At 44.3% G+C, this 26944-nt stretch overlaps 1 protein-coding gene across 13 annotated transcripts in view; it reads right to left on the bottom strand.

Moving 5' to 3' along the window:
* Window positions 1-3636: 3636 nt before the first annotated feature.
* IKZF1 (IKAROS family zinc finger 1) overlaps window positions 3637-26944 on the bottom strand; it is a 101480-nt gene continuing 78172 nt past the window's right edge. For 6 of the 13 annotated variants that reach the window (XM_032758099.2, XM_032758107.2, XM_032758101.2 and 3 more), the window contains 3 exons: window positions 22310-22435; window positions 17593-17727; window positions 3637-9557 (listed from right to left, as the gene is read on the bottom strand). In XM_032758099.2, coding sequence (XP_032613990.1) covers window positions 8848-9557; window positions 17593-17727; window positions 22310-22435 — 971 coding nt within the window. In that variant the 3' untranslated portion in view covers window positions 3637-8847. The remainder of the gene's footprint in view (window positions 9558-17592; window positions 17728-22309; window positions 22436-26944) is intronic. The other 7 variants (XM_032758112.2, XM_032758105.2, XM_032758103.2 and 4 more) reach the window with 4 other exon arrangements.

A 26944-nucleotide genomic window follows, 5' to 3' on the forward strand; every position in this document is an offset into this window, starting at 1 on the left:
GTACTCTTTCCCAGACAAACAGGGCTATTGCTATTGGACTTCTGGTTCTGACATACAATAGGTTTCATTCACATTTATTCTGTCTTGAATGCCCTTCTTACAGCCCCAATCCCCTGCTTCCAATGTCAAAATCCTAATCATTCTGAAAAGCTGGGATCAGACAAGATCTCTTCCAGGAAGCCTTCTGTAATCCTCAAGTGAGAAGTGATGTTTCCTTCCACTGGGCTTTTACAGCACTTTATCACGTTAGAGTGCTTTTCATTGCAGCTTGTTTTGTAATCACCTTTGTCCTGGGTCATTTCTCCCTGTGCTTTCTAGAGTGCAGGCACAGGAGCAAGGTGCTCAGGGGCAAGTGCTGGTCCTAGTATTTCCAGCTATGCGACCCAAGGCAGGTTACTCAGCTTTTCCAAGCTTCAAAGTCCTCATCTGCAGAACTGGAGGTGACAAAGGTACTCATAGAGACAGACAGGGAGTACACATGGCACAAGCAGGTGGTTACAGCCCCCAACCCCTGTTATGCTGTGAGCCTTGATCCCAGCACATTGCTAAGTACTGAAGGCTCAGGAGCGATGTGATGTGAGTGGGTCAAGTCATTACGTGATGTCAGGAGTGTCTCTTTTATCAAGAAGAAATTGATTTACTTTATTTCCAACTACCCAGTCTCTGCTTTGCAGCTCAAGGTGTTCAACAAACCAGTGAAGGATCTTAAGATTAAGAAGAGCCAGGGATAAGATGCAGTGCAGAGAGAACAGAATGGAGTCAAAAGTCAAATGTGTCAATGTGTGTTGGGGGCAGCGACCCAGAGGAGGCACTGTCTAATTGGGGAAATGCCCCTTCTCTTGTCCTTGGTCTTGAGTTTATTGGTTGTAATTGCACTCATCTTTGACTAGATACCTCTAGGCTCCCTGATATTTTGCAGAGCTCTCCCAGTCCCCTGATGCTTAGCTTAGCTTGTGTTTCCAGTGCTCTGAAATATCCCTTCATTTCTCAGACTCTGTTTGGCCCTCATTTCTTTTCCTGGTCCTCCCGCCCTTCTGTTTCTAGTTCAGATTCATGCATTCTCCATCCTCTCAGGGACCAACTCTCCAGCAGCGTCAGCCACCTTGCATGCTCTGTGGGGCTGGAGGGGAACAGAGCTGTCCAGAAACCCCCAACCCCACCTCCTCGATCTGTGCATGCCCTGGCATATGCCCTCAAGATGCCTCTGAATTCTCTGAAGTGAAAGAGCCTGCTCCCTGAGGTGGAGGCTGGGAAACTTGACGTGCAATTTGTGGGTGAGTTTGGTTGAGGAGGCAGCCAAGGGAAAACCCTCTGAAAGCAGGTTTTCACCGGCATCTTTCTCCTCCCCTCCCTGGAATTCAGAAGCTATGGGATTGCCAAACCCTGTCATTCCCGCGTATCAAATCCCACATCCTCTCTGGAGGAAGCACTGCCGAGATGGAATGGGATCCGAGAGAATAATGGGCCTGAGGGTCCTGGGCCCATTATGCCTCTGCCGCACTGGACTCTGGGTGCTCTGTGGAGCCCTGAGATGCAGTTCTTTCACTTTACGATGGGGCACATATCATCTTCCCTAGGCTCACTCAGAATGTGCCCAGCATGGTGATGGCTGAGAAGTTTTGTCGCTTCCCAGACACAATTGTCTGATCCCTAAGGGGGATGTGGATGGGTCCCTGTCTCACTTGGCTGTCATGAAGCTGGAATTAGATAAGGAGGCTAGAAGGTGCTATACAAATGCCAGGTGAGCAGGAAAGGCTGAGCAGCCACTCCTGCAGCACTGAGCCCAGTGCTCCACAGACACTGAGGATTTAATCCTTCCTATAACCCTCCAGGCTTTCAGTGAGGAGAAAACTGGGGCTCAAAGAGGTTAGGCCACGTGTCCAATGTCACACAGCCTTAATGTACAGAGCAGATATTAACCCAGGCTTTGCAGCTCCCAAGTCCCATTCCTAATCACCACGCCTTATGCACATCTCAACATGCCCAGAGGGACACCTCTAAGGCAGGGTCACCTTGTGCTCCTGGCTGAGGAAATGGCACTTGGCTTTGGAGTAGCAGGAAATCAGGGGAGATCTGTGTGCAGGGCAGGGTCAGTGATTGATCAGGCTCCTGGTTTAACACAATCACTATTGAGAAGTCAAAAGTCTAGGTAGGAGTAAGGAGACTCGGGAGGTAAGGAGGCCTTTAGGAGGCTCCCATTGAAGGAGGGACAGGGAGAGAGACTGTGTGACACTGAGGGTCACTGCAGAGACCAGTGGCAGCTGGGGCACAGCCTTCCATCTTAGTAGACCATGGAGGGCCAGGTGAACAGGCTTGGCTTCTCCATTAGGGGAAACAGGCTGAGATCCAGGGGGTGATGCAGGGATGGCTGTGGACTCTATTTTCTCACCCCTGTCTCCATGTGGATGGACTTTGGTAAAACCCCTTGCTGGACCCCAGGGGGAAAGGAATGGCCTGGACTTGAGTCTGGACGTAGGAACCGAGTGCGCTTCCTCTTGCTCTACGGGGGTCTGCTGCCTACAGTGTGTAGGTTCTGGTCCCCTCTCCCTGTCCTGCAGGGCAGGGGCCCAGCCTTTGCTGGGGCCTCCTAAGTTTAATTGCTACCTGTGGCCAGGTGGGCAAGTCTGTCTAATGCAGAACGAGTGTAATGCCCGCTGGGGTCACACCGTGAAGCTGTGTCCTCTCATCTCGGTTTTATGAGTAAGAAAGCTAGTTTTCTGGTTTCCCACTTGTTGATTCTTTTATCTATAATATCTGGATTGTTTCAAACTCAGGGGGAAAAAAGAAGAGACTATTATTGGTTCCTTCCCTCCCTTCCAAAAATGGGTTTGGGCCCAGGAAGAGAGGCAAGGCTGTAACTGTCTCTAGGAGGAATGGACTGGGAGTCTGCTTAGCACAACTTGGGGGCTGGTCCCACACCTCGAGGGTGGGCTGTGTCCAGACCTCCAGCTCCAGAATGTTCAGGAAGAGGCTTCTGAAAGCTGCATTTTTAACAGCCACTCAGATGATTACAAGCTGCATTTGGGAAACAAAGTCCTGGGAGATCATTTGGAGGCACTGGAGCCTGGGCAAGGCTGGAGTCGGTGAGGGAGTCTCATGGCAGCTCAAAACTAGGGGTTGGTTTTGCTCAGGCCTGTTTAATGGCAGGAGAAGCCAGTGGGAGCCTAGGATGCTGAGGGCAGGGTTGCTATTCTAAGAGCCACGGGGAATCCCTTTCTGCCTCCTTAGAGGAAGTTAGGGGCGGATGATTTGCAAAAAGGCAGAGAAGACAGATCTGTGCAGGCAACAGCAACATTTTGCCTTCAGCTCCGCACAGCAACACTGTGCCAGCCCATTCTGGGTTCTGGTGCAGAGAAAAGGCCAGAAGTTTTCAGAAGGATTTCCTGGGCTTTGGAGGAACGTGGAGTTTCTGCCTTGGTTGTCTGAGAACTTCCTCCAGGTCTTTTACCAATTGCTCAATACCTTGAGTGTGTCTTTTGTGCCTAGCCCTGTGTTGGAGTTGTAAGGCCATAAAAGAAAAGACATGAGTTTTGGAAACAGCCAAAGGGATTTTGTTCCTTGAGAACACATGTGCTTCCAATGAGAATGTGAGAAGGTTTCACCAAGGAGTCATAGTCTCCAAGACATTTTATTTTGACAGAAAATGTGTGACAAATCCATCAGAAATGGGATCAGGAATTTTTGGTCCCCCAGTCCCCAGTCCTGATTTTTAATTCCCAATTCCAAAATTCTATAGTAACATCCAAACTATAACTTGACTTTTAAATTTACCCCACTCCTCGGGAAGAGAAGTGCAATGCAGGCAGGCAGCTGTTTCCAGGAGATCAGAAGAGGGTAAATGAATACTCAAGATTTACAGCGTCAAAAGGCTATGTTGAGGATAATTCTTATGACTATAGAAAAGACAAGGTAGTGAAAACTAAGAAGTGAAGCCTGTCATCCTACCCATGGACCCTAAAAGAGTTTTGGCACCTCTCTTTCATGTCACTATGTTGCTGTTCTAGCTTCCTAAGGCATTGAGCTGCTAGGCTGTAGCATACAGTTTTACAAAAATATACATCAACATATTTCTCATCCTCTTGTCCTACCCCTTATGCTTCTGAATTACTTTTTCCTCTTAGTTTGAGTCCAGGTTATTTTTAACTAACTGTAGATGTTCTTTATTTCTTTCTTTATTTTTTTTTGCACTGTGATCACTGGGAAATATGCAGGGTGTAGCTACAAAAATGACTGAACAAATTTGTAAACAGATGTATCATTATATGTATATGTACATATATACAACATGATTCCTCAATGAGTAACCTGAGGAGGCTGAAAAGCTCTTCTAAAGATGCTGCCTTGTCAAAGATATTTTAAAAAGTCCTTCTTGGGTAGTGGTGCCAGGCCCGGATGTGAAACCCAATACACTGTTTATTTCACTAGAGTTTCATCTTGTTTGGATCTGATGTTATGCCACATTAAAGATAGTCACCTCACTTGATTTGCTAGATCTGAACCCAATTATGTCTGGCTATTCATCCAAAAGGGACAAGGATTTTCACCACGGAGAGTGTGTAGTAGTACAATTCCATGGCAGAGCTCAGGCAAACCTCCCATCACTGGCCCGGTCCTGGCACAGTGTGTGGCTCTGCAAACTGCCTATGCTGAAGGTGTATTCACTGTGGTCACTGTCTTCTGTGCTCCCACCACTCTGGGCCCGGCCACTCACAGAATGACTGAAGCATGTTGCAGTGGAGAACTGGAAATGTATCTCTTGTTGCCCTTTATCTCCACCCACCCTCAAGACTGGGACTTAGAATTCCCACGTCCAGCACTGTTGTAGATGGGAGGTATGTTGCGCTGAGCTGCTGTGCTGGCCACATTAAGATACCACATGTGTTCCCAAATGGTATTGCAGCTGTCCTGAGGCCCATCTCTTCTCCCTCTCATACTGGGATCGCACTGGGAGAAAGTCTAGGCAGATTCCTGCTCTGCTGGGCCTTCTCTTATGCCAGTGTGGACTTCACGGGATAGGGCAGACAGAGTATTCGTTGCATTTATTTGTTCTATCGCTACAGAAGAAGCATTTCAAAATGTGTACAAAAGGATACTCTATTCCTCCAGTGGTACATCCCTTGTTCACAGATAAACAGCAATAATTTAACATCATCATAGAGGCAGACTGGAAATATGACTGCATTTCTCATTTACAATCCTGTGCATGTACTCGCCAGAAGGGCAGCTGAAGACCTAAAGCTGTACTGGATACAACAGATTCGACCTGAACAACCACCACACACAACATTATAAAAAACTGTATTAGAAGGTATTGGAAACAATATTGCATATTAATATGTGGTTACACATGTTCACAGTGAGTGCCATCGCACCAAAAGCATCATGTGCTTCTTTTTTCTGATGCCTGTACATCTTAAATAAGTCTAATAATTTTGGTTCATCTTAAAGTAAAAATACATTGAAATGAATGAGAGAGATCTAGATTTTAAAAGAGTTGACCATTCATTATTGCTGGAACTGAAGAAAGGAAGGATACACTGGCGTCATGATTTGTCTACCTAAGTCCAGTTCATCTCGCGTTTGTTTTGGCAAGAAGAGGACACTACAAAACTCACAGTGCAGTCAAAACAAAACAAAACAAAACAAAACAAGAAAAAAGCACAAAAATGGTGGGGGGGAACCATATAACAAACCTACATCTCAGGCAGCTCTTTCTCAAGGAAGATTCTAAGATTTTATTATGTGGCTAATTCTAAATTGGAAATGGAACATGCTGGTATGTGAAGCAATTGGTGCTGGGACTTTACCCTTTGCTGATATGCAGTGATAATGTGATGATTTTTAGTGACTCTTGAATTAGGATAATCACACTCTTTAGGTACAAATTACAGAAGGAATATGGGGCAAGGAGCTGAGATCCAGGCTTTCCACATCCTGGGAAGCTGGGGTGTCAGGGAGGGGGAGGAACAAGAAACAGCAATTACTAGCTGTAATCAACAGGCCAACCTGTTACGGGTTACCCTCCCGTCTCCAATATTTACTTCAAACACAACGAGAGTGCATGGAATCTAGGCACACAGTAGTACACAGCGGTACCCAAGACACACACCCACGCCATCATACAACGGAACAAACTACGCAACAAAAAGTGTGAAGTCATGCAAACTCCTACTTTACCAGCTAGAAGAGAAACTTCAGCAACTTTTGGTACATGATATGGCCACCTTTTAAACATAAGTTAATTACTTGCTGACATAATATGAAACCTTACTTTAAATACAATAGTTTCAAAGAAAAATGGTGTTACAATATAAAACCACAACAAAAGGTGTGCAAAGAGACATTTATATTGGCTATAAAACGCAGTGAGAGGAAAGGGCAAAGCAGTTTAGAAAAGAATTCCTGCAACCACTATTTACAGTTCTGGTTTGAGCTTTGTTTGAATTCCACTTGGAAAAATAACTCCCTTCAACCAACTGACTCAGGGGGATGGATAGAAAAGAACAGAGTAGGTGAAATTTGCAACAAACTGACGCTAAGAAGGCTCTCATCTTAGAGATATTAACTTGGATAAGGCGCATCTTTCTCTGTGATTGCATATTGAAGGAGTGCTGTCTAAAGCCCTTGCTCCTCTCTCTCTCTTCCTTCACTCAGTGCATTGGTGCGGCAATTTTGTTCACTCCAGTTTCCAAATGCCACACCCTTCTGTGAGCAGAGAAATCCATGACTCAAGAATGGTATCTTTGTAAACTCCATCCTTTCAACAAAACTCAAATGTTTATGAGGAAATAAATTTTTGAAGACTGAAGGGGAATAATTCACTTATAGAATTTATAATGACTCCACAGGAACACAAGTCAGCCTTGATACTGCTGACAGGGAATATTGGGAATATTCTTCATGTGCTTTTCTATTTTTTTTCTTGGAGGGCTTCCCAGGCCTTTGATTGGTTTAGAATTTATTTGGGTCAGTGGTTCTCCACCAGGAGTGATTTCTCCTCACAGGGGACAGTTGGTGATGTCCGGAGAGTTTGGGTTGTCAATTTGGGGTGCTACTGGTGTCTGTTGGGTAGCGACCAGGGATGCTGCTAATTATCCTACAATGCACAGGAGAGCTCCCACCTAACAAATAAGTATTCAGCCCAAAATGTCATAGTGCTGAGACTAAGAACCCCTGTTTGGATTAAATGCTGAGGTGCTTATGTACAATTTCCTCTCTGTTGCTTCATTTCATCTTGGGACAGTGTTGGTGAAGACAAGTACTGTAAATATTTGAAATGGTATATTCTTCATTGCCTAGGTGGTTCAGAGTAATGACCTTATGATAGCATTAATCTTGAAGGAGACCCTTACTGGTTTGGATTAGAATCTCCACACACCTTCCTCAGGCTTCAGTGCCTCCATGTCATAGCATGGATGGGCAGGGTTCTCACCTGCATTGCTACCTGCCTCCTCTTTCCTGGCGGATCTGGTGGCATTACTCTCCGAAGGTCTGGCTCAGTCCTTCAATTGCCCTGTGCATTCCAATATCCTACAGGTGCAGAGCCAGCCATCCTATGTATGTGTGGACAGACATGCTGGCTTGCCTTTACATTAAAGAGCTTCAACATGTTTGAAAGCTTAGTTTCAAACAGGTGAGTTCTGTGTGTTAGCAACAGAGATACTGGGCTTCACATATTTCATTGAGCTGAAAATTAATGACTGTTCTAAATCACTCCTTTGTGGGTTTTAAAATGAGAATAATATATAGTGAGGGTAAGTAAAGAAACTTACCAACACTGAGAAATTCAGGCTTGTGGCTACAAACAGATGTACATAATTAAAACGAGGGCTAGGATTGGATTTCTTTGGGAAAAGAGGCTTCTGGTATTAGATGGAACCAGCCAGGGAAGGAGGAGATTTGAAATAAAGCTTTGGTTTCTGAGGAATGTTGCCGTTTGAGAGATTCAAAAAGAATTAAGATCCAAATTTCAGGACTGGTGTTTAAATTGTAGTGACAGACTTTGGGGGCCAGTAAAGGCATGGGAGTGAAAAGGTGGGGAACAGGGCTCCCCAGATATGCCCACGGGAAGACAGGCTCCTCCTACGGGGCAGCAAGCCTCGGGAGGCTCAGGCCATCTGAGCAGCCTCCGCAAAGCCAGCGAATCCAGGAGGATCCAAAAGGCTCTAGCCCAGCGTCTCCCTCCACCCAGGCAGTCTGACAGATATGACTTTCCCCAAACAATTCATTTTCCTACGCAGAAGATGACTTAAAATAGTATTTTCTCTCAAAAGAGCAGCCTCTCCGCCCTAGATGCATGTGGCCCGAAGCTGGCCTGGGCACAGGTTGTTGGCCCTCCCGTGTCTTGGCACTTGGGTGGTGGCACCTGTCCTGTCTGCTCACCTGCAGAGCCACACGGCAGGAGCTGTGCTCTCTGCTTCTGGGGACTGGAAAAAGACACCTGGTGCGCGAACCCCGTGCTTAGCACAGGGCGGAGCACGCTCCTTCCCAGGCTGTGGCGTGTTTTATCTATTTCTCTCCGAAAATTTAGACTAATCGTTTGGAGAAGGGGATTCTAGGAAGCAACAGGTGAGGGAATCTCAGCCAGCAGTCTGGGGAAACATCTAGGAAGGTAGCAGTTCTGGATGCTCCCAATGCAGCCCTGCCTCTAAAAATAAAAATCTGTTCAAAAGCAAATCAAACCCCAATCAACCAATTCAAACAAAAAACAAAAAACAGTTACAAATCCAAACACAACATTATCTGGTCCAGTCCAGTCTATGCTGCTGGCGGGAGCGAGAAGGCGGCGGTCCTTGTGCTTTTCCTGGGGTGGCTCGGGGTCGGGGGTGGGTGGGGCGCGGGAGGGCTTTAGCTCATGTGGAAGCGGTGCTCCCCTCGCGTTATGTGCGACGAGAACTCGTACCGGTCCTGGCTGTGGTAGCCGCACATGTTGCACTCAAAAGGATCACGGAAGCCGTGGCAGCCCATGTGGATGGTGTACATGACGTGATCCAGGAAGAGCACCCGGCAGTGTTCGCACTTGTACACCTTCATCTGCTCCCCGCTGGTGCTGACCACGCGGAGCGCGTCCTGCGAGTTCTCGGAGGCGGCGCGCAGCAGGTCGTAGGCGCGGTGCTCCTCCTTGAGCGACAGCCCGTTGCGCGCGTGCGGGGCGATGTGGTTGGTCAGGTAGATGAGGCCGCTGCGCTGCTCCTCGTTGTTGCTCTCGGTGTCCGTGGAGTCTTGGCAGCTGTTGCTCGGGGACGCCTCGCGCTCCGAGGGCACCAACTTGGCCTTGGAGAGCAGCAGCAGGTTCTCCACGGCGCTGTCCTGGGCCGAGTGGTTGGAGCGCGGGGTGCCCTCCGCGAGCGGCTTGTGCAGCTGGTACATCGGGCTGATGACCGGGACCACTTCGGAGCCGCCCGGGGGCGTCTGCACCAGCGGGCGCAGGGACTCGGCCCCCAGGTAGTTGATGGCGTTGTTGATGGCTTGATCCATCACGTGGGACTTCATCATTTCGTTCTCCTTCTCGTAGCTGGCGCTGCTGTCGTAGGGCGTGTCGGACAGGCCCTTGTCCCCTGTGGAAAGCAGGCGACAATGAGTGGGGCGCGGCCACCCCCGGAACCGGTCTGGTCCGGCAGCAACAGCTGAAATCTACACCCGGGGAGGGGAAGGGGAACACCGCCTGGGGGTCCAGCACGCCTGCGGACCCCACACCTGCACACATACACACACACCTGCGGACACATCACACCTGCACAGTACTGACCGGCTGGGGGAAGGCCCATGCATCTGTCTAGGGGACACCGAGCCAGGACCTACCCATTACAGGCACTTAAGGAGATTTTGTTGGATAAATGAATACATAAATAGGGGAACCAAAGATTAATTTAATTATGCTATTGTATTTCATTTAATATTTTAAATAGTGTATTTTAAATGATGCTTTTTCAGTAGTGTTCTCAGTAATTTACAACTGGCTAACTTATTATACATTTATTGAATTTAAATACACAATAATATTATTATTAATTATATACAATATATTTAAAATAATATGTGATATAATGTTAAATTAATAATTTTAATAATTGCATTTAATAATTTTAATAATCTACTGTAAAATTTAATCAAAATACACGATGATTGTATATTTTTTGTAATAAAATGACACATTTTTGACAAATAACCCAAAGGTAGATGAACTCTGTCTTGTGATGAGAGTGGAAAGGATACTCAAAAGTAATTCTCTGTAGTTGACAGGCCCAAAGCAGGGCTCCCCAGAAACACGTGGTGGAGGGTAGGAGGCATAGCAAGGGAGCTACAGGGAAAATAGTTGCTATTCATCTGTTATTTTTAAAAACTAATGAGAATTATTGATGTACAAGGAACTACTGCTGACGCCTCAGCAGTGATTGGGCCCTGGCCTGGAGAAACTTCTGATCTAACATCATCAGTTCACAGGCGTCCATGAGCTCATTTCCCTGGCAATGGTGAAATCAGAGCCTAGATTTGGCTTCTTCAATTAGCTTTGGAGTAAATATCTTAATACAAAAAATAAATTTTCTTGAAGACACACCTTCTCAATATGTTGGTCATAAGTTCAGTATGAAATCATGGCTTAATTAGCAAATTCATTAATTACAGTAACTGCACTCTTACTGGCAAGACTGCGGCTGTGTTCTGTTTTCAGTGGTGGTACATTAATGAGTCAAAGCACATGAGCCCATCCTTGGAATGTCTGCACGGTTTGTATTTTACCACTACTCTGTATATTTCCACCCTTCAACACATCTGGACTGGGCAGAGGGACAGAATGATGAGCAAGTGAGAATGGTTCCCATCCTTAGCAGCAGACAGCTACCAGGGGAGGGTAGGTAGAAGTTTATGCATGATTGCACAGATAATTCCTTCCCATCTGAGAAATCCATGAAGACAAGGGGAGCTTGCTATGAGAGCATTACACAGGTTTCTGATCTTGTAAGTGTCAGCCAGATAAGGAGAGTTTTGTGTCCCAGTGTTGGGGACAAGAAGAAGGAAACTTCTGAAGGGAGAAGGGGCCGGGAGGTGTGGCAGGACCGAGTGAAGGTTGGGGAACCAGAGCCCTAGGTGGGGGCAGTGCTGGAGAGGTAGGCAGGAGGGGCAGGCAGAGGCCAGCTAGGCAGAGACTTTGCCTAAAGGAAAATGGAAACCACTGAAAGGTTTGAAGGAAGAAATGGCCTTCTCATTCACTGTGGAAAGAACAGCTTGAAGAGGGGCAAAAGTGAGGGATAATTCAAAACTTCCCCAATGTGCAGGTTATGGCTGATGATGGCTGGTGAGGGTGGTGGCAAGGGAAGGTCCCAACACCTCCCATGCTGCACCTGACACTGAGGTCATCAGCTGGTTCTTACTAACAGAAGGATAAATTACTCTGTAATTCATACATTTACTAATAGTCCTTTTATAAAATCTGTGACCATTAATAATTGTCCAGGAATATATGCCCCATTATACCACAGAGTACCTTTGAGTTTCATGTCTTATTCTGTAATGGATATGTATCATATAATAGCCTGGTTTCCGTTTGTTTTCATCTACTGTGGTCAGAAGTGGCACATACTCTGATTACAGAAAGAAAACTTGTGTATGGCCAGTTACGCCCTCCCAGAAACAGAACAGGATGAAAACTCTATGAAGCTGATGGTAGGGACCAAGGAAGTGGTGTTTCTCTCCATTAAAGGTCAGAAAAAGTAATTGTATAGCACTACTGAAACCACACAATTTTTTTGTTTCTGTTTTTGTGTTGAGCAGCTAAATGTCTTGTTATACTAACTCCAGAGCAGAATGAATCCATTCTAGTTTGTATCCAAGTCTATCCCTCTACCGAATCAAGGCAAGAAAAGGAGGGGAATGGAATTTGTAACCAATTTTGCTAAATATAAAAGTCTTTACAGCCCCACCAAAAGGGTGCTTTCCCACCTAATCATCCTGTCACTCCCCAAGTCATGGTTCTGTGGTTTCCCAAGCAACCACTGAAATCTGTTGTTTTCAAACTTGGTATCACAACAAATGGGTGTAGGAAAAAAATCAACATATATGCCAGATTACTATGGCACATGAAAATTACCATAGAATTTCTCTTCCTTAATACCTAACAAAACAAGAAAAATAAAAACCTATAAATTTCACCAACGGCAATCAGCTAAAGGAACATGTCATGTATAGTCATAGAATATTACATATACACATAATTATATATAATATGCATTTCATTATGGTGTGTGTGAGAACACACAAACACACACTCAAAGACTAGAAAGAAACAGAAAATTCTGACATGAGATGTAGGACAAAGCTTCGCTGCTAAACTCATTTCCAAATCTTTAGGTGTGAGTCAAGAATAACCTCAGAATTTTCCCTCATAGCCTCATATCTATAAAGACATGATTCAGATAGGTATCTTTTCCCTGTTCTGATCAGAAAAGCAGTTGAAACCTTGGCTGACAAGAATCAGATGACCATGGAGAAGTGAGCCCCTATGGGCTCCCCGGGACAGAAGCAAAGTCCTCTGTGGTCTACACTGAAGGGGAAGATGGCGCAAAGCCCCAGAGAATCTACTGTGGGGATGAAAGCATTCCCCAACTAGGTACAGTGTTGATGGCTTAGGGTATTTAACTAAATTTCAGATGAGGGAGAGAGAGCAAAGGAAAAGTATTTTAACAAAGGCTGCACTTTGCCTCACCAAACTCCTCCAACCCCAACTTTGGCTTTCTTTCAGGATTTAGAAAACTCAACAGCTCTCACAGGAAAAAAAAATATAGTGGGAAGAAGGCTGAAATGTCAATCAAGCTATATCAGACCAACTAGAATCAAGCAAGATGAAAAGAAATGTCAGGGTTACTAGGAAAATATTTTCTAGAACTACAAGGGAAGAAAGGAAGTAAAACACAGACCATAGAGTCCCTCCTAGGGGAAAAAATCCTTAATTCCAAGAAGAGAGAAAATGCCTCATACTTGCTTCATAACATGGAATCAATTTTAAAAATATTCAAAATAAAATGCAAAAGCAAGAGAATAAGAGGAAAAAAGAGATTTTGGATCTCAGGAGACAAAATAAGGAGCAAAATAATATTATTATAGAATTAATGCATGGATTAAAAATAGCAAGTAATAGAACAGGAACTACTAAAAATTAAATTACTGACAGAGGAAAACCACAAGAGAACAGTGAGTAAATGTAAAAATAGACAAAGAAATAAACAAAAAACTTTAATAACTGTTAACAGATATGGAAGACAAATTATCTAACATATGGACAACTAGTATCCCTCAACAGAGATCACAACAGATGGAACAAAACATATTCATATAAAAGAGAATTTCCCAGAAATAAAGAGAAAAAAAAGGGACTCTCTAGATAAAATGGCAGGAATTTTTTATTCAGAATGAATAGACCAAGATACATCCTAATTAGGGTATTTAACTTCAAGGTTAAAGAAAGAACCCTCAGGCATTCAGGAATAAAATGCAAATCACCCTGAAGAAGAAACAGTTACACTAGATTTGATGTTTCCACAGCAACATTCAACAAGCAATGCCATCAGCAAAATCTAAAAAGTTCTCAAGGGAGAAAAAGAAAGAGTGGCCCAAGACCATAGACTGTCAAAATGCTCATCAAATACAAAGGCAACAGGCCAACGTCCTCAAACACAATACAATGATAGAAATAGAACATCTGTAGAAACGTTTTTAAAAAAGTTGCTTGAATGTAAAGTCCAATCAATTAAGAGATTAATCAAAATAAAGAGAAATAAGAAGAAAAGGGCAGAGTCTGATCCTTGAATCTATTTAAATATAGTAATAAATAACTAAACTACTATGAATTATGATTACAGAATAGAATGTGAATATTACAAAGCTGGACAATGTAAAAATAATAAGATAATGTGAACACTGGAACACTGAATGTGAACTGGAATACTGTCCTTATTTTTCAAAGCAGTGAGCCAATAGATACTGCTTAAATTGAAACAACTGGATTAAAAAAATTAAAATTTCTTAATGTTTTTCATAATACATATTTTTAATCTTAGAGGATCCTTTAAATATAATATTCCTTTATGTCAGCGGACATTTCAGATAAGCCACTTCTTCAGTTTTGTTTGGGTTCTTTTTTGCCTCTTGAATTTAAGGCATGTATGATATGTTGTAATCTTTATGAAAGTATTTTATATTTACCTATCCATCAATCCACCTAATTCATCAGCCTATCCACTCACATACATATGCATCAGAAGAGATTTAGAATGATACTTATCTACTTTTAATATTGGTAATTTCTGGATGTTGGTCTTTGTGGTGATTTGAAAACATTAATCTTCGCATTAAAATTCTTTATATTAACTTTGTGTTATTTTAACGATAGAACAACAGGGTTTCTTTTTCTTACAAAAGAAGAAAATATACCTAGATAATTATAATGGGTCGCAAGAATATTGGTAATTGTTGTTTTCCTCTTTGTGCTTTCCTCTATTTTAAAAATGTTCCCAAGTCGAGCACCAGACAGACTAAAAAACAACAATTATCATTGCTATTTAATACAAGCCCTTTTCTAATTAGATTAATCGGTCCTGTTGACCTGTATTTGATGATCTCAGAGGAGGAGATCTTTAATGGCCCCTGTGGTGAGGAATGTTGCTGGCAAAACAAACACTTATTCACACTCACGTCAAAGTTTAAGATAAAAATTTTAATCATAGGTTATAGATCAATAAAGCAAAACTATATGCCACTCTGAGCAATAGTCATCATGAAAATCTTACATTCCTAAGATGCTTTCTAGTGTTGGCAGCACCATCACATCCATCATCCCTTCTGAGCCTCAGAATAGCTCTGGGAGGAGGCAGGGCAACAGACCCACACCCATTCCACAGGTGGCAACATTAGGCCCAGCACCACGCTCAAGGCCACCAGTCACTCTTAGCTGGAGCTGACTCTAAAGTATGGGGCTCTCTCAACTGAACCGCTATTGGGCCAGCTTGTGTGAGAACAGCTGTATTCCTACTCTCTTTCCACGTTCACATGAAGGCTAAACTCAGCATCTGAGAAGTGGAGAGGGGCCTAAGAGACTCACTCACCTTTTAATTTTAGGGCTGCAGAAGCCGTGACACATTGGGAGTGACTGATGGAAATCTCATCAAGTGGAAGCAGGGGTAAGGTAGGTATTTTAGGGCCGGAAGAGGCATCATTTTTACAAATGAACTGCCAATCACCAACAGATTATGCAGCTGCTTGTGAGTCTTTTGCTCCAAACTCCTCTTCTGCTACCCTCGTCCACTGTTCCTATTATGTCCCCTGGGAACTCCTTTTTCATCTTCGCTTTGCCTCATCAGAGCACTGAGTTGTTTATTTCTTCTACTAACACAGAAGCATCTCAAGCCAACGCCCACACTGTGGTCTCACAAGGGTGGGGGTTGGGGAGTGGCTCCATTATAGTTTCACAGATGAATTTCTCATTTGGCTTCAAGTCTCCAACAGCTAAAAGGGGCTGCAAATGTTCATTCACCAAAGCATTCTCCAGGCTCCTCACCTGACAGAGGACGCCATCCCTGCTTCTTAAGGTCAGTAACCCTTCACTCCCCTTGCACACACTTGCTGCCTTATCTCTGCCCATCTCCCAGTCACCACCCATCTCTCTGTCACTGTGTCCACCCCAGGCAGATGCTGGCTGCTCAGGAGGCAGCCTGTGGGCCCTGTGCCCAGTGCTGCTAGAATCCCACAGCTTATGCTCAGAACAAGACCTCACTCCTACTCCGTTCAGGAAAGCAAGGCCTCCCTCATTCTCATGGTCCAAAGGCTCAAGTGTATGTGGACAACTCCCCACTGGCTCAGCCAGTGGCTTTCATTCTTTCTGTACACTGAATCCTTCTCTCGCTTGCTCCTCTCAACCCTCAACCTATGACAAACCTCTAATTAATCAAAAGGTCAAAATGGAGCCCTGTTTGAAGCTGCAAGAGGGAGGCTGGTGCCCAGGACTTGGCCTTGCCTCTTCCTTCCCCCTTCCTGTCATCCTGCAGGTCAACAGGTGCCCTCTGACACCCTTGGCCTCACCAGCCCCTGTTCTAGCCCCACCTTTCTTCCACCACAATTTCCCCATGTGTCACAGACACCAGAAGTCCTTGAAAATCAACACGTCAAAAACAGAACCCCGTCTTTTCCCAGAACCTGGTGTTATCCTTTTCATCAAGGGCACGCTACTCTACTTGAGTCAGCGTGACTCATGGTTTCCCTCTCTTAATCCCTGCCCTCAGCCCTATGTTCCTCTGACACCAACCTTTCCCCTTCACAAGCCCCTCTTTCCATGCCTGCTGCCACCGCCTCCACACTCTCCCTTTTCCAGTCATTTTTTGGTACTTGCTGTCTTTACTATCCTAGCCGTTGCTCTCATAAAAAATATGCCAAAGCTTCTTTCCTGCTGACTGAATGAAGGGTCCCTCTCTCATCTGGCATCTGAAGCCATTCATCCTGTGGCAGAGCTGCCTAGGACACCTTCGCTTTTCCTGCTTCTCCATGGGTACCTGAGTTAAGCTGGGAACACGCCCTGCTCCTCCGTCATGTCCTTAGGCCCCCACTCCAGCTCTCCTGGTCAGCATTCTGGTTTCTCATTGATTTTAAACAACTGCCTAGATTCCCCCATTCCTCCAACACCTAGAATGTGCTGAAACCCTATTCCTCTTCCAAGGTGCATCTCAGCCTCATGAAGCTTTTACTGGTCCTCTTTCCTGGACAGAGTTAACCTTCACACCGAGGGATTCTAAATGTTTTCTCAATCTCGGAGTCATGGGATGTTCACAATCACCCTGTGAGATACTAAAGCATGGAACCCAGGCTCTAGGGGCAGAGCCATTTTACTAAGGTGACAGAGTTGGCGAGCGGTGGTGGCTCTGTATTGACTCTGAGCTGGTTCCCAAGCCTAGCGCCTTTCCACTCGGACCCTGGCTCGCCGTCCCTGCAGCGTCTGGCTGGATGGTGGTGTTGGTGTGTCTATCACCTACTCTGGGCAATGCTCCTAGAGAGAAGGATGGTCTTGTTCTTCTTCTTTTTTTTAGTCCCACAAAGCATTAGGCAAAACAGCAATCCTAGCTAAGCCCTGTCTTCACTGGACACTTCTCAGGGGTCAGTCACTGTATGATTCCTCCCATTAACCCTTCAGAGTCCCCCATAAGGGGAGCATTGAGAGCTTCATGTGAAAAATGAGGATTTGAAGCTCTGAGAGGCCGGCCAGGCCTGGAGTGTCCTGCAGTGTGGTGTCCCCCAGCCGAGCCAGGCCCAAACTCTCCACCCTGTGCACGCTGGTGCAGCCGCCCCTAGGAGCGATGTCCACAGGCAGATCACAGTGCAGGCCCCAGATGCTGCAAAATTACATCTAGGAAAAACTGACGGGAGGTTTGTTATTTCTAAGACACTTATTAGAAAAAATTCTAAGATATTTAAGGAATGTTAAGCTTACCAATTTTTGCTTTTGAAAAAATAAGATTTTTTCCCCTTTCTTCTACCCTCGACTCATTTCTACTTGCATCTAAAACACCCACAGTTTGTTTTTTTAAGAGACAGCAAACATTTAACTCTTACCAAGAAATTTCTGAGGCATAGAGCTCTTACGTTTGGCGACGTTACTTGCTAGTCTGTCCAGCACGAGAGATCTCTCTGATCCTATCTTGCACAGGTCTTCTGCCATTTCACTGTGATTAGTTTCTTCTTTAATGACTAAAGTCAAAGACAGAGAGGCCAGTTTAGAAAGGCTTATGTTTAACGTGTTCAGTCGCGTCCAGTGTTAAATCTGACATTTGTTAAGTGCCTACAAGAGCCAGGCCCTTCCTAGAGATTAATTCTAGTCTTCCCAGCAACACTGCCAGACAGGCAGAGGCAGCCGGAGCAATGCCAATGACCAGCCACCTGCAAATGCTTCTTCCTCCAACAGCTGCTCACCACACATCATCCTCTTTAAGTCCAAATGCACAGGCACCACCACCATCGCCAGAGGCTGGACTGGGAATAAGTATTGATGTCCCTTTGACAAATCCTTTTAACTTTTCACAATACTCCCAAATTCACTACCTCAGTCAGTCCCTAACAGCAGCCCTCTGAGATGCAAAGAACTGTGTGACCTAACATCTGACTTCATGAACCAGTACAGCGAAATGAGATACAAAAATGTGACTCCCAAGAGCCTACGGCAGATCTGGGCAATGTGGAGAAAAACCCAGAGCCCCTTATCCCTGAGCATACAACAAACTTCTGAAAATCAAAGCACCCCTGACTATTGTAGAAAATTTAGAAATTATGGAGGTAAATGCTGATGTGTGGGCCATTTCTAGTCATTCTCGATTGTTCTATGTCATCTCTTTCCATAATTGAAGATACAATTTTGTATCCTGCAGAGCTGGATCTATATTTACATCAGTTATTGTGGTTGGAGTTATAAAAATATAACTCTTTCATTTCCCGGCAATTTATCCTAGTGTATAAGGAGCTGATCATGTAAACTGATTATCTTGAATGCCTGATCAATTCTTCCAATACCGTTCCTGCCTTATGCTTCCTCCTGCCTCGGATATTTCATGCTGATTTATCATGGGGTCTTCGGTAGGTTATCCATCTCTATTATTGATTTGTCTGTCTATTCTTCAAAGAGTTCCATCCACTTCAGCTACATTTTCATACATCACTTGACATTATTCTTCTTTTAAAAAGTTGCCAATTATCTCATGTATATATCCAGATACTTTATGATACATGGTTACCAGATTCCAGTAAAATTTACAAGCCAGTTTTATGTTGAAATGATACAGTAATTGGGGCAGAGGCACATGGACGGCATCCAGACCTCTCTACCTCTCCAATCTCCCATGTTTTCTTTCTTGCCTCAGTATGGTTCACTGGTTTTCTTCATTTCTAAGTATTTTATGTCTTCATTGCTATTATGAATGTTACTTTGAAAACATATTTCAAATTGGCTATTGTTGCTGGTATATTTTATACTTTAACATTCGGAATATGTGTTTTTTATTAAATGGGCAAACATATATAGCCCACACCCTGATTTATATGCAAGATAAAGATAAATCCATGAAACCCAATTCCACTGGTCACACACTTCATCTATTAAGCTAATATGCTTCCTGACATGTCCGTCCTTCTCTGCAAAGCCGCACCCACAGCCTGCCCAGGGCTCCCAGCGGTCAGGGGTCTTCCTCTGCACCATGGTGCAGGGCCTCCCAAAAGCCTCCACCCCCAGAGTCAATCACAGCAAGGAACAAGTGAGCTTGATGCTCGTGAGTCACGGGCTGCTCTGTCATTAGATGCATGCACCTCCAAGGGCTGGTGACTCTGTTTGTGCACCAAAGGCTCAAGATAAACTTATTTTTTCCATAAAGACATTAAGAAATTGTAAGAGGTGACCAAAAGCCTTTTACTAAAGAAAATTATATTCAGAAAAATTCATCTTTTCCTACGTCGCCTAACTGAGGCTTTGATTTTACTGAATCCACCCAATCTAAGGGGGTTTTGGAGGTGGGAGAAGAGACTACTTGCTCATCCATCTGAGCACAGACAAGGGGTTCTTAGAGGGGAACAGAGGAGGAGAGATGCATCAGAAGGCACAGGTTCCACCCACCCGGGCACAGCACAGCTGAAATGACCAAGCCCCTGCCTGCCTTCCTGGCCCTAAGCGCAGTTCAGGAAGACTTCTGTCAAAGTCCTTTTATGGATCCCGTTAACACTCCAAGTTCCTTAAACCAGCAACACCTACAAGGGCTAGGTGTTGGCAAGGGCAAAAACCAAAGGTGACTGTCGAAAGTTATTTATGATCATTTTGCACCTTTTGAGGCCATACCAGACAGAAATAATTCAATGTAATTAAGTGCGAGCCTGACTTTTTTTTTTTTTTTTTTTTTTTTTTTTTTGAGACAGAGTCTCGCTCTGTCACCCAGGCTGGAGTGCAGTGGCGCGATCTCGGCTCACTGCAAGCTCCGCCTCCGGGGTTCTTGCCATTCTCCTGCCTCAGCCTCTCCGAGTAGCTGGGACTACAGGCGCCCGCCACCACGCCCGGCTAATTTTTTAAAATATTTTTAGTAGAGACGGGGTTTCACCGTGGTCTCGATCTCCTGACCTCGTGATCCGCCTGCCTCGGCCTCCCAAAGTGCTGGGATTACAAGCGTGAGCCACCGTGCCCGGCCACGAGCCTGGCTTTGTCTGCTGCCACACTGAGACCAGACCACTGCTCCTTCCTAGAAACGCTTTCATACCTCCTGAGTGTGGGGACATAGAGGCATCACTGTGGTAGTCCAAGTAACTTAACCACCAAAGGGAATAAATGAACATTTTAGGATGAAATTGATACTCACTACAGGGTAATATTTAATACACATTACTGGCATGTAGCCTTACTGACATAGAGACCAAAAGAGAAGAATTAGCTTGATGGTGTCAGTATGTTAATGACCTAAACATCCATGTTTAGGTAAGTACCTGACACATGTCTAGGCTCCTGCTTACACCTGGATCCACTCCTTTATGTTTCTCTCAGAGAGCTGCTATGAGGGTGGCCAGGCACGAATTATCACTCGCATTTAAGCGATGAGCTCTGGGTCACATTCAAAAACAGAGAACTCAAACCCAGGTCTCAGTGAAGTGAGTGCTGCTTCTCCTGCTCCCCTGGAAGCAGCTCTCAGCCGGCTGTGTACTGCAGCTTGTTTCTTTAGTAATGAAAACAGTGGAGGAAACAGAAATGATATACTGCCTGTTTCTTTTGTTCATTTTGTCTTTTCAATTCTATGTGTATATTAGATTACTGTATTCAATAGGGCTTGGTATTATTGATTATAAGTCCTCAGTAAATATTTGTTGAGTAAATAAAATGGTTTATTAAGCATTAATATGAAAACTACATCATTAGGAGCACTTCCTTCCAAGACCCATTCACTTATTTTTTACAGAAAAAAACAATATTTGAATGTTGACATTTTATTTCAAAGGAACATAATCATCCTCTCGTCCATTATTCTTCTGCCCTGGGGTCTGGCCATGTGAATTAATAACTGTTACATTATTATTATTTTAACATCCAGTTTCTTCTCTTCCACTCACCTTCAATGCCTTTCCATTCTAGACCTGAGATTTTGAAAGAAGCCAAATGACAATTTAATGGTATCTTCCCATTTCACAGGTGAGAAGATTGAGGCCTAGAGGAATCGCCTGTAAGCCTCAGATCCCTGGCTGACTGGCAGCGGAGACAGCACTCTGGGTGCAGAGCTCTGGCCAGGTGAGCTGTTGCCTTTCCATGCCAAGACTAATCAGAATCAATTTTTAGCCATTCTCAACATTCTTTTTTCTTGCTCTCATCTGCCATTAATAATCTGAGGGTACTCTGGTGAATTTTCCATTTTGAACCATTTGTTAAAGTCCAAAAGGTGAATGAGGCATAATAAGTTTTCCTCCATTTGTTAAATTTCAACCTCACAGTCTAGTGATGATTTTTCCAGGGGTAGTGCTAAATGAATACTGTTTTGAAAGAGATTAGTTTTATTTGATCTCTTTATAAATTGCTTATCTCTTAAAAAATTAGGGAAGAACCTTTTATAACACTGCCATTCCCCCAGGTAAATCCAGCCTTTCTCAATACTCTCTCCACATCATTTATTCTACAGGCTCTGGGGTCTGAATCAAGTGCTATCTCATTATGCAACACAGTGGAGCATCACAGCTCCTAAGAAAGAAGCGACCTTTCCTCTCATCCTTCGACAACCTCAATACTATCAACTACCACGGGCTTCCAACAAACTTCAACCTCACACTCCATGCGGGAGTGGATACCCTGCCCTCAGTCTGAACTGATGCTTAAAATCACAGCCTGAAAGTTCTTATTTGATCAACTTTGTTAAAAACTTGTTTCAAAACAAGATTTTACATTTTATTTTGTTTACAAAGAAATATCACTACTTGAGGTGTTTTTGTTGTTGTTGTTGTTGTTGTTTTAAAACCACCAACATCCAAAAAACAGCCCCAAAACTTTTAAGGTCACTGCTATCCTAGGAGTTTCTCCCGATTGGAAGTGGGAAGGGTTTTAAAATCAAGCTCTCTCTGGTCAGATGAGGACCTAGAAAGCTGGGAAGCACAACGTGCTTCTGGTGAAATTGTGATGTTATTGGCCAAAAACTTCCCACCCTCCTAGCCCCGGCAGGAAGCAGGCCCAAGGCTCTGCTCCTAAGGCTGCATGCAGAGCGCCCTCCTTCCCCACCGTGCTGGGGGGAAGAGCCCGCCAGGCTGGCCTCCGAGCAGCAGCGCTTACCTGGGTACAGTGTGCCCGGAAGGCCCATGCTTTCCAAGTAGTTGTGGCAGCGCTCTTTATGTTCCTCTAAAGAGCTTCGCTGTTTATAGCTTCGGCCACAATATCCACATTTGTGAGGTTTACCAACTGCAGAAAACACAATTGAGTTCAAGACCCCAATTAAATGCCAGCCTTCTGTGTAAGGGGAATGCATGCAATACAATTATTACCAAAAAAGTTAAAAAAATAATTCTACCCTTGAGAGCTAAAAGTGTTACGGACTCGGTGAAAATTCCTGAATTTAAAAATGTTGGTGGCCAAGGGTTTCTTTCATTGTACCAAGGACTCATGCGACTCTTGTTTTGTCTTAGTTTGTCTACTTTACTGACTACCAAATTCTCTCCTGCTTCAATCACGGAAGCCTAGCCTTTAACTGGAGAAAACAAGCCACTGCCATGTTATAACGTGGATGCCAGTGACTGGACAGAGATATGAGGAAGGCCCGTGTGTTGGCCACACTGTTTGCAGATTTGCCTCCAGAGTAGGCCTCAGTCTATGCTGTGGGCTGGATCTGCCATGACGCTGGTGCTACATCTAACACAGCCAGAGTGAATTCAGTTCCAGTTGCTAAACTGGGTAACTTGAGGTCTCTAAGAAACCATGCTGGACAAATATGCTTGAATGAAATAAGCGTTTTATTTCACAAATGTATTTTCTTACATAATATAAATATATCTTACATTTGTATTATATAATACAAAATATTTTGTATTTTCCATGCATATGTATATGTAATACAAAATATTTTGTATTTTCTATGTATATGTATTTCTATTCTATGTATATGTATATTTATATGTATAGGTATTTTCATATATTTCTATGTATATGTGTTCTCATATACACATACATAGAAAATACAAAATATATTGTTCATAAACAGAGCTTATGGAAAAGCTCTGCTTTCTTGCCAAAGAGCTTTAGGATGGTGTAGCTTCCAGATCAGCCTTGTCCAACAGAACTTCCTATGATGACAGCAATGCTACTGGTGCTGTCCAATATGGTAGCCACCAGCCACATGTAGCTGTTGGACATAAAAAGTGTGGCTAGTGCCACTGAGGACTGAAGTTTGAATTTTGTTTAATTTTAACTTATTATAATTAAAAATACTGCATGTGGCTAGTGGCTGCTGTATTGGGCAGTGCAGTTCTATATAATGAGTTTTAATCCTTCCTGGATTTTATTGAGTGATAGTTTAGGAAAAAGAAAGACTAGCCAGGAATTAATATCATGCCTAAGTTTAAGGACTTCAGTAGATACCATTTTAAGGGATAAACTGAATAAAGTATCTTTAATCACTTATATAAGGAATATAAATTTCCAACCTAATAGCAGAATCTTCTACTTCTTTCTCATGTTGTTTTATTGAACACATTTCAAAGTATCGTACAAAAGTTAAGAGCATCCAAATGGAAATGTTTGGTACAATGGTTTAGCCAAAGCTTATCTTGGTTAAATCTCTTTCCTAGGTGAACAGAAGCTACAGTAAGAAGACCAACATGAAAGCCAAAATTTGACTTCTGGACCATTTAATACAGAATGAAAAGGATCTTTCTTTATCTATCTAAAGTGATGTACCCCCAACATAAGGAAATAATGTTGAAACACAGAATATTGCCTAAAATTGCACATTTTATCAAGCATTGCTTTTAGAAATTAATAGGATATAGATAACCACTCGATACCCTTTCCTGAAAAAGCTATCACTTCAGTAAATTCTATGATCAAATTGCTTTCTGTATATATGACATGGTGTCTGAATATCTATTTTTCTGAAAATATGATTGATTTTAACTCTGGAACATAAGAAGTATGTTCACTGTAAGCAAGTGAACTCAAGTGTCTCTTGAAGCATAGTCCAATATTCTTTGGGAAAGAAATTCTAAGCTTGCAACTTCCAAAGGAAGCCATGAGGCAGGAAGGGAGATCACTTCTACACCCCTCCAGCTCCCCCAGCACCCTCTTGCTGTCAGCATCGGACAAATTCCCTAACTCTATCCCTGCTAACATGCTAGTTCATAAGACCTCAGGCCACCACCAGTTGCTAGAGAAAGCTGTGACGTTGATCCTGGTTTTTAATGAGACAGGGGAGTCACCATTCCACAATGGAGTAGAGTGTGGCCACATTTGAATTTGCCAGACAAAGCCCAAAGTCCTTATTTCACTTTAGTGAAATCATTTTGAAGAAATCATCACTGTTTTCTCCCCAAGAGCAGTGTGTGTCTCTACAGCATTTTTGGACAGACAGATCCCCAGCAGCCCTGCATCCATGATGGGTTTTCTCCACTTGCTCATCCGTGGATCCAGAATAGAAATACATGGTCCAAAGTCTACCACCATTCTATAACTACTCAATAATTAGTGGTACTTAGAGTAGGAAACCATCATGCCTCAAATGAGATACACAGGCCTGGAGCCAGAATAACATAAAATACTCCACTACATGTTCCTAACTCCACAACAAGAAAGGAAAGAGAGCAGCTCTGCTTTTAAGGACTGATGTGCATGAGAGACTCTATTGCAATCAGAGTAATCTAGGAGTGATGATGACCTATGGTTGGTGTCAACCTAAGAATGAGTGTTTGTGTTTTCCACTGACATGGGAAGTGGTGCTTCCCACTAACCCAAGGCAATATTGCTGCCAACTGTGTCTATGTCTACATGGCTCCTTAGAAACAATAGATGTGAAGCTTCTTCCTAGACCACTGGTTAGCATGGCACACAGACTGCACAGTCCTCTTAGCCGAGGCCTCCATGGGCCTTGCTTATCAGGCCCAGGTACCACCTTTCTCTCCAGGTGGGACCACCATACATGCTCATCACCCATGTGTACATTTAAAGATGCTCACTGTCACGCTACTGTCTTCCTATCTCAGGGGAACCACCTGTTCTCCCAGTCCCTCTGTAGCAAGGCAAGTGTCCCACTCCATGGCCCCCCTGCTGACCCGCCCGCCCTCTGGGGCAAGCAACTCCTCAGCTTGGTATAGCTCCTTTCTTGGAAGTTTTTAGGAAGTCAAATCACCCAAATCATGACAATTTTCTGATGGAGAGCATGTGGGGATCCTTCTCCATGTGCACCGCCAGGAAGGAGGTCAGGATGGAGAGGAGGTGATGCACCAGCCCCTGTGACTCCTCTCCTTTTTGTCTCCAGCCAACTGGGTGAACTACTGCAGGGACCACCTGCCAGGAGAGAGACCGAGTTCTTGCCAACATGGGTGCCGCACCCCTCTCTGGGATTACTGCCGACTCACAGACTCGTTTAGAATGTCTCTAAAGCAAACCTCAGACACTCGCCTTCCAGCATGTACTTCAGAAGCCCCTCCATTCTATGGGAAGTCTCTCCTGACTTTCCACCCCAGGACCCACTGTCCCCTTCCTTATGCTCCCACTGTCCCCTCGGACGCTCTGTCATGCCTCCTGTAACACATTGGTGCTTTCCTTGTGTGCACCTGAGGTCTTCTGTGCAGAATGGGCACCCAGGGGTGCTCAGTAAATGTGTGATAAAGAGACGGACACAATGAGCAGTCTCTAAAACCCTTAACCATCAAATACACGCATCGCATTTGGGAAGAGATGGCCTGGGCCACTGCAGACCTTTCACAAACAACACACGTCTGCCTCCCTGAGGGAGGCTCCTCCTTATCCTGCTACCCGGGGTGGGTGAGGAGCAGCTGGTCTGAGGCACTACCAGCCCCCAGGGCACCTGCTTAGAGAAAGGCCCTGGCTGGCGGCTGGCTGGGGCAGGAGGCTCCTTGAGGGGAAGGACAAAAGCCGTCAACCTTTAACCTCCGAAGCCTCATGCAGTATGCTACAGCAAATATCCCCAACTGGACGGTATGAAGGAGATCTGTGCCATGTCATGTTGTATAGACCACACTGTAGGCAAACATGATCCATGACAGGCCGGCCAAGAGCCCTCTCTTCCTCTGCCCTGTAGAATTATGGGACTGCTGGATAATGAAACACCCAGGACTATTTCTCAGGAGGCAGAGGATCTAACCAAACTTTAGTAGATTTGAACTTTGCAGGCTGGGAGTGTTTTGAGAATGATAGAGCATTTATGCCTATGATGATCTTGCCAAGACTCCAGATTATGTGGGTTGTACTTTATCTGTCTAATTCAAAGAGAAAGGCTGCTGTCTAAAATCTGGTAACAGCCCCAGACTGGCCTCTGCAACTGTGGCCTTGGCTGGTTTTTGGTGTGAGAGCCACACTGGGCTCAGTCTGGGTGGGTGTGCCCTAAATCACCCTTCTCTACCAGCTCTGCAAAAAAGCTATCCATTACACCTGTGTAAAACACTCCAAAGCTGGACTTAACAACATCAAGAATTGTACTTGAAAACGTTTTGGGTCTTAGCAGTACACTTGGTGAAAACATTTCCCGCAAAATCCTTTAGGGAAACCATACCAGCCTGCCAAACGGGATGAGGAGGCCTGTTCTGAAACAGTCTACCTAAGGTGAGACTTCTGTGTGTGTGTGTGTGTGTGTGTGTGTGTGTGTGTGTGTGTGTGTGTGTGTGTGCGCATGGGGGTCCTGCGCCCAATCTCCCTGGTGCAGTGGGAAAAGTAGAATATGGGGAGGGGGATGGGGCAATG

Source organism: Hylobates moloch, unplaced genomic scaffold, assembly GCF_009828535.3.
Source record: "Hylobates moloch isolate HMO894 unplaced genomic scaffold, HMol_V3 SCAFFOLD_1, whole genome shotgun sequence".
Lineage (NCBI taxonomy): Eukaryota > Metazoa > Chordata > Mammalia > Primates > Hylobatidae > Hylobates > Hylobates moloch.